Raw genomic sequence first — 8629 nt, 5'->3', positions numbered from 1 at the left:
ATGGTGACTATTCGTATGCTCTGCAATATTTATCTTGAAATGCAACAGTTGAGACAGGAATTTTGTATGATTTTGGACATGTTTGTTATTATCTCTGTGTTTGCCTATATTACTTAATGCACCAAAAAAGATCTTTTTGTTTTAAACTTAATGTTCTCTTCAGTGTTCCTTCATTGTTTACTAAATTCCATTTTTGTGTGTAGTATAAGGGGGCCTTACTTTTCTCCCAGAAGAGTAGACAGTTTTTTGCTAGCACCGTCTATTTCACATTAAGTTGATTCGATACCCTTTCAGATAGGTCCACATATATTCAGGTCAGTTTTTTGCATGTACTGTTCTTTTCCACTATTCTGTTCCTGTATAAAACATACTGCTTTGATTAAGCGAGGTTATTTTTTTGGTGCCACACGGCTTTCATACTTGTTTCTTTTCTTTTAACACAGTTGCTTTGGGTGTCTGGGCATAGGGTAGGAGGAAGGCTTATTATGTTTCACTTCTGTATTCTTCTGCAGCTTTATTTTATACCACACATGTATTATCTTTTTTTTTTTTTTTTTTTTTTTTTTTTGGTGGCCTGTTGCCAATTCCTCCCTTACCCTGCCTCTCCTTCCCCTTTCCCACCGCTGGTAACCTCAGTTCTTTTCTCCCCTTTGGAAAGTTCAACATATTGTTGTGATTGTCACATCTTTCATTCTTTTTATTTATTTGTTTATTTTTTGGCTCCCACTTATAAGTGAGGATATGCTGTATTTCTCCTTCTGTGCCTGGCTTATTTCACCTAACACGACTTTCTCTAAGTTCACCCATGTTGCTAAGAATGGCAGTATTTCATTCGTTTTCATGGCAGAGTAGTAAGCTGTTGTGAAAGTGCACCATGTTTTCCTTATCCTGTTGTCCATGGATGGACATTTAGAGTTGTTCCAGCTCTTGGCTATTGTAAATAGAGCTGCGATGAACAAGGGGGTGCAGGTGTTCCTCCGACATGATGATTTCCATTCCTTTGGATATACACCCAGCAGTGGGGTTGCCGGATCCAATGGCGGTTCTATGTATAGTTGTTTGAGAAACCTCCATACTGTTTTCCATAATGGCTGCACAAATTTACATTCAAACCAACAGCGTAGGAGATTCCCCTTTTTCCACGTCCTCACCAGCATTTGTTGTTCTCCATCTTTCTGATAATGGCCGGTATTACTGGGATGAGATGACATCTCAGTGTGGTTTGGATTTGCGTTTCCCTGCGGCTGAGTGACGTTGAGCATTTTTTCATGTACCTGTTGGCCCATTTGTTTGGCTTCCTTTGAGGAAGCCAATTCAACTCCTTTGCCCATTTTTTAATTGGGTTATTTTTTACTGTTGTTTGAGTTCCTTGTATATTCTCGATATTAATCCTTTGTTGGATGCATCGTTTGCACATATTTTCTCCCGCTCTGTACGTTGTCTTCTCGCTCTGTTGTTTCTTTTGCTGTGCAGAAGCTTTGTAGTTTGATATAATCCCATTTGTTCATTTTTCCTTTTTTTTTTGCCTGTGCTTTGGGGCTCATATTCATGAAGACTTTGCCCAGTCCTGCTTCCTGAAGTGTTTTCCCTATGTTTTCTTTTAGGAGTTTTATAGTTTCGGGTCTTTTATTTAAGTCATATTTTGAACCATGGTAAAGTGAGTTGGCGACAGCATTAAGAAAAAGCAGTCATTTATCCTTTTACATTTGTCGTCTTACTGGAGGCTGGTGTTAGTTACATAGAGGAATAAGGCAGTCCCTGCCCATAGGTGGGTCCCAACCCTGATCAGTGCCTCACTGGGGAATGAACCAAGTCTGGAAATAATTCAGAGAGAAAAGATCCTGTGAAGCCTCTGTGGGAGGCTATAATCGAGCATGGAGAAGGATGACTGGTATGTCTCAGAAAATTAGATGGCCGGTACAGAATACAGTGTAGAAGCTGGCAGTCTGGGGCGGGGGACGGGGTCACCCAGTTCTGACCTATGGGCTGCGCTGCAGGAAGAGACGGTTGGGAGCACCCCCAGGACAGAGGAACAGTGTATGCCAACCACACCCTCACCACCTCTGCAGTCCCTTGACCCGCCTGTATCTTAAAGCACTAAAAAAAAATCTCAGTGGAAGTGGATTTTGAGAAAAATACTGGCTGTGAAAAATCAACACTGCTTCTTACGGGAATATCAGTACAACAGAATCACATCACAATTTAAAACATAAATTTGATGGAAGGGGCTCAGCAAAATTATAGTTTAGATAGATAGATTTAAATAATATGGTGATTCTGCCATTCTTCTCAATGAGCATATTCACAGAGTGACCTCTAGATGAGAGACATAAATTTACTGTTCTTTTACTCCACGTCACTTCTATTTACCATCCATAGAGCTTTACAGGATATAAACTCTGGTGCTTAAAAATAGTTTTCATTAAACATTGTCATTAAGTTCATTGTAACTACAGATGTTTATTTAAAGAAACTATGTTCTTGTTCCAGTGATAGAAAACTGTGCTGGCCTTAACTACATTCAGAGATGGTAGTATGTCATTCCCCAGTGTAATACCTTCCCAAGGAATTTTCAAGGGGGATTTTGATTATATTTGATAATTTATGTTTTAACTTTAGAACCTACTCTATTAGGCCATTCACTTATTAAATATTTAATGAGCAACTTCTATGTGCTGGACCTCAGAGGATTCAGAAATAAGGAAAACATGGTACTTTCCTTTAAGAAGATGAGTGTCTAATTGGGGAGACAGATAAGAGAACGCATGTGTACTTTATAGTGTCATTATTGCTATGATAATTCTTGTTGCTATGAGATTCCAGATAATGAACACTTGAATCAATCTAGAAGGAATGTAAAAGGAAGGGAAAAATACCATGTAGGAATCACATCTTAGAGTGGTTGCTAAGCTCAGACTTAAGGACAACTATGAGCTATGTCAGTAAGGACGGGAAGGAGGGCGTTTATATCGGGATGAAGTAGAACGTGGACAAGGTGCAGGAGCATGTGCCTGCCCCTGCCTCCAATACAGCACAGTATGGGTGATGCCTGCAGTCCTGCAGAGGAAAGCCAGGAGAGTACAAACAGGTACACAGGGTCACACTAGAACAGGTCTTCTCTCCAAAGTCATGTAGATTTTGTCCTGAAGGCAGGGGAGCATCATGGAAGAATTTCTGTGGGGAATATTTAGAAAGAATACTTTGTAGCTGTAGGAAGCTTGAACTGGAGAGGACAAAAGTGGAAGCAAGGAAAATACTTGGGGGCTGTGGCACTTAGGAGGTTTCCAGGAATCCATTCATAAAAATGATGATAAGGTCATTAATTGAGGCAGTGTTATTGAAAGGGAATCAAATTCTAGTGATATTTAGGTGCTATGATTGCCAGGATTTAATGACTGAATTTATAGAGAAATACTGGACATTTTCCTATTTGCTGCTTGGCATATTGTGGATACTGAGCTACTCGTAAAAATAGGAAACACAGGAAGATGAATGTGTTCTGGAAGTATCATTCTACATTTGAGGTACCTAGTTGGGGATATGAAGGAGTTGGGATAGTTAGGCTAGAGATACAAATAGCCTTATCAGCAGTACTAAAGCCAAGAAGTGAAGAAATGTCCAGTGTGAGAAAACTGTAGAGTTAGAACATCAGTGGCTGAGAATGGTGCCTGGAGAGAGCTCAATCAGATGCGCAGGTGAAGAGAGAAGCCTGCAGAAGATCCTGGGCAGGAGGAGCCAGACGGAGAAGCCTGCAGAAGTTCTGGAGAGTAGATTAAATACTCAGAGTATACTGAATCCTGTGAGGTAACAGCTGAGAAATGTCCACTGGGTTTGACACCTAGTATTTCCTAAGTGAGTAGTACCCTGGATTCTCCCCTTTTTTTGGTAGGTGCAAGGTATGCACCTCAGCTATAGTACAGAGCATGCGAGGGTTGGTTTGGAGCCCAGTAGAACAAGGTTATGAGAGTGAGCTCTGCAACTTTCGTCGACAGTAAGTCAGCACCCTTAGAACTAATTGTGAAATGTCTCTAGTAATGTGACCACACTGCTGCCACCTTCTTTATATACCTTAGGTATTACTAAATTTACATGAGAAGTAGAAAAATACTCTGGGGAAAAAAAGTAAACTGGAAACTGGCTAAAGTATTGTTGTTTTAGAAAAGCTCCACTTAGCAGTCTTCTCAGATCTTTCTTACTGCTTTCTTTCTTTCAGGCCTGTAATTTGGACCTGTAAATCTCTCACAAGGCTGAAATTTCATGGAAATTAGAGATTCATTAGGGGGGTAAAGGAAGATTGTCATGTAGAAATGTTATTCATCTGATAAATTGTTTCCACTACTCTAGATTCTTTATATTAGGTACTAATGAGCCTAACACTTCTATTTACTATTCTTATTCATTATACATTCTATATTAACTTCTTTGATAAAATTTATTTTATTTTTTTCATATGACTTTTAGTTTCGTGTTATTCTTGAGATCCTCTTATACTTATTCAGATTTTTCATTATTTGGCTGGCATTTTGTCTTTAGTGAACCAAAATCTCTAAATTCACACAAGACAGAAGTGCTAGCAGTCAGCATTCTCGTTCTCATTACTGGTTTATGGAGGTTTGATTTGGGTGATTTTAAAATTAAAAGTATAATTTCATGTTCATAGTGATGATTTTAAAAATTTACTAGGTTTCTAGATGTATAAATATCTTTATTGTCAGGAGTCTGAAAAGCTAATCTCTTTGTGTTGTATTTTAATTATTAACATATAGGTTATATCAGAATTTTATTGCTTTCCCCTAAAACTTTTTAAAAAATTCCCATGCCAAGAAAAATGTATTACAATATTTGCATTAGCATCTAACCTTCAAGGCAAAATAAAGTTGAGAGTATTTTTAGTATATAATCTTCTGTTTCAAGGCTGCTCTCCTAAAAAGAGCCGTTAAAGCAGTATCTCACTGCATCTGATGTAATCATCAGGGGACTTGACTAGCCTCAACACCTAAGATGCTTACTTACAAATCTAGACTCTCAGATGAGGTGGCTGGAAGTTCAGAGGCTGACCAGGCATTTATCTGTTTCCATGATTCCTCTTCATGTGGTTATGGCACAGTACGACAATTTTAGGGTAGTCAAACTTCTCACCCGAAACAGAAAAAGGCAATATATGTAATAATTGGAAACCCGAAGGAAGAAAAACGGGTCAAAACTATAATCCAAAACCACATATTATAGTCTTCTGTGTTTTGCATCTTTCACTTAATATAATACTCCGGTGTATGGATGTACCATAATATATTTATACAGTTACCACTAGATGGTTCTTTGTAGCTTGGGGTATTAAGAAAAAAACTCTTGTGGATATTTTAGTACAAATATTTGTGTGAACATATATTTTGAATTATCTTGGGTAAATACCTAGAAATGCAATTTCAGTGTTACTTGGTATGTTCAACTTCATTAGAAACTGCCTGTTTTCTAAATTGGCTATATTATTTTGCGTTCCTAGGATATTATTTAACACCATCACTGCACTTGGCATGGTAGCCTTTTAAAATATTACCCATTCTGGAGGGTGTGTAGGTGGTATCTTGTAGCTTTAGTTTGAATTTCTCAAACTAATGATATTTAACATCTTTTCCTGTTCTCTCTCTCTCTTTTTTTTTTTTTTTTTTTTTTTTTTGTGATTTAGTCCTTGTTTTATTTGGGTTTTTTGTTTTTTTTTTTTAATTTTATTTTTTATTTTAACTTCTCAATATACATTGTAGTTGACTTTCGTGTCCCTTTACCCATACCTCTTCTCCCCCTCCTTCTCTCCCCTCCCTGCTCCACTACATCATATCTGTTCAGTTGTCTTAACAAGTTCATGGAATTATTGTATCTTCTTTGCCACCTACCCTTTGTTTATTTGTTTGTTTATTTTTAGCTCCCACAAATGAGAAAATGTGGTATTTCTCTTTCCCTGCCTGACTTGTTTCACTTAGTGTAATTTTCTCTAAGTCCATCCATGTTGTTGTGAATGGTAGTATTTCATTCTTTTTTATAGCAGAATAGTATTCCATTGTGTAGATATACCAGAGTTTCCTTATCCACTCATCTGATGACAGACATTTGGGCTAGACTTTAAACTATACTACAAAGCTATAATAACCAAAACAGGATGGTACTGGCATATAGACAGACACACGGATCAATGGAATAGAATAGAGAACCCAGAAATCCACCCATACACCTACAGCCATCTGATCTTTGACAGAGGTATCAAGTCTACACACTGGGGAAGAGACTACCTCTTTGGCAAATGGTGATGGGAAAACTGGATATTCATATGTAGGAGAATGAAACTAGATCTGTACCTCTCACCATATATCAAAGTCAATTAAAAATGGGTTAAAGAATTAAATATACATCCTGAAACAATAAAACTCCTTAAAACTTAGGGGAACACTCCAGGAAGTAGGAGTGGGTACAGACTTTATGAATATGACCCCCAAAGCACAGGCAACCAAAGAAAAAATAAACAAATGGGATTATATCAAACTAAAAAGCTTCTGCACAGCAAAAGAAACAACCAACAGAATGGGAGAAAATATTTGCAAAATATACATCTGACAAAGCATCTTTTCCTGTTCTGATTTTCCATTATATATCTTCTTTTTTGAAGTGTTTGTTAAAATCCTTTATTTTTCGTGATTGTTTGTTTTCTTAATATTTAGTCGTCAGACTTCTTATATTTTATGTACAAATGCTTTATCATATATATGTTTTGTAAGTCTTTTCTCCCATTCTCTGGTTTGCCTTTTCATTTTGTCATGGGGATTTTTTTTCTTCTGTTTATTTTTTTATAAATCTATTTTTAAATCAGCGCTTTCATGCATACATTACATTCAATAAAATTCATCAGTTTTGAGTATACAATTTAGTGAATTTGACAACTGTATGAAATAGTTTACCATCATCAAAATCATTGTACAGAATGTTTCTATCACCCCAACAAATCTCTCATGTCCCTTCACAGTCAGGTCTGGTGCTTCATTCCCAGCCATGGTAAACACTGATATGCTTTCTAACTAGTATCTTTTAAAGGGAGAACTTTTAAATTAGATGAAATACAACTTACCATTCTTTTTATATATAATTTATGGATTTTATGTTTACTTTAAAACATTCTTTCCTAACCCAAGTTTGTTAAGATTTTATCCTATGCTTTCTTCTAGAAGTGTTAATTGTGTTAGTTCTTACATTTAGGTCTATGATCCCTTCCAAGTTAATTTTCATATATAGTGCAATATAAAGGTCAAGGTTTACTTTTTTGTTCCAGCCCATTAGTTAAAAACATTATGTTTTTTCTTTTGAATTACCTTGGTACCTTTGTCAAAAATGAATCAGCCATATATGAAGGTACTTCAAAAAATTTGTGGAACACAGAAATAAAAGGTAATCTGAATAATTCCATGAACTTTTTGAAGTAACCCCGTAGATGTGAGTCATTTTCTGGACTGTATGTTATTGCATTAATCTTTACCTATCCACCCTAAGACCTGCACCCTATTGTCTTCAGTATACCGCACTTCACTTTAGAGTAAGTGTTAAAATCAGGTTGTTGAATCTTCCAGTTTTGTTGTTCTTTTTCAAAATTGCCAACCCTGTTTCCTTTGCTTTTCCACATACATTATAGAATAAGCTTGTTGGTTTATACATGTAAACCTATTGGATTTTAATTTTGATTGTGTTAAATCTGTTGATCAATTTGGGGAGAAATGCCATGTTAATTACAATGTTGTCTGTTGATCCATAAACATGGCATATCTTTCCCATTACTTAAGTCCTTAATTTCTTTGAAAAATACTGCATAGTTTTTAGTGTATAGGTCTTGAACATTTTTTGTTAAATCTATTTTTAAGGATAATTTATAGTTATTTATGATTACTTTATGTTTTCATATAATAAATGACTATCAATCACTATTGAAACTTTTCATTTTTAATTGTTTCTTGCTGGTATATAGAAATGAAGTTAATGTTTACTTGCTACCCTCACATCGTCTGTATTTGCTAAACTCATTTATTAGTTTTAGTAGTCTTTTGTAAATATGTCATGTTTCTCTGTGTAGATGATCATGTCAGGGAATAACAGACAGTTTTACTCCCTCTGATCTGTTTGCATTTTCTTGCCTTATTAAACTTTCTTTGATCCTCAGAACAATGTTAAATAGCACTGTGAGAACAGATATCCTTGCCTTAAACCTGATTTTAGGGCACAAAGCATTCATACTCCTACCTTCACCATTAAGTATATTGCTAGCAGTAGTAGGTTTTTCATAGATACCCATTAACAAGTTGAAGTTTCCTTTTATTTCTAGTTAGCTGAGCCTTTTCTTTTAATCATGATAGGATGTTAAATTTTGTAAAAGGGTTTTTCTGTATTATTGTGATGGTGGTATGGTTTTTCTTCTGTATTCTGCCAATGTGTTAAATTTCATTGTTTGATTTTTAAAAAACGTTTTTGGATAGATGTGTTTTTATTGATAACAGTAGTTTGTACATGTATATGGGGTACACGTAATGGTTTGATACATGTATACAGTGAGTAATGATCAAATCAAGGTAATTGGGATGCAGTCCAGACTTTCTCT

The 8629-nt window shown here is 36.0% G+C and overlaps 1 protein-coding gene across 1 annotated transcript in view; it reads left to right on the top strand.

Annotated features, from left to right (window-relative positions):
* The first annotated feature begins 1874 nt into the window (after positions 1-1874).
* LOC103605698 (RAC-gamma serine/threonine-protein kinase-like) overlaps positions 1875-8629 on the top strand; it is a 102186-nt gene continuing 95431 nt past the window's right edge. Inside the window, exons 1-2 of the mRNA XM_008590324.1 lie at positions 1875-1891; positions 3890-3991. Of these exons, the coding sequence (XP_008588546.1) occupies positions 1875-1891; positions 3890-3991 (119 nt within the window). The remainder of the gene's footprint in view (positions 1892-3889; positions 3992-8629) is intronic.

The sequence above is a fragment of the Galeopterus variegatus genome, unplaced genomic scaffold (assembly GCF_000696425.1).
Source record: "Galeopterus variegatus unplaced genomic scaffold, G_variegatus-3.0.2 Scaffold5993, whole genome shotgun sequence".
NCBI classification, from domain to species: domain Eukaryota; kingdom Metazoa; phylum Chordata; class Mammalia; order Dermoptera; family Cynocephalidae; genus Galeopterus; species Galeopterus variegatus.
The sequence above is the reverse complement of the archived record's forward strand: the minus strand, read 5'-3'. Positions and strand labels throughout refer to the sequence as shown.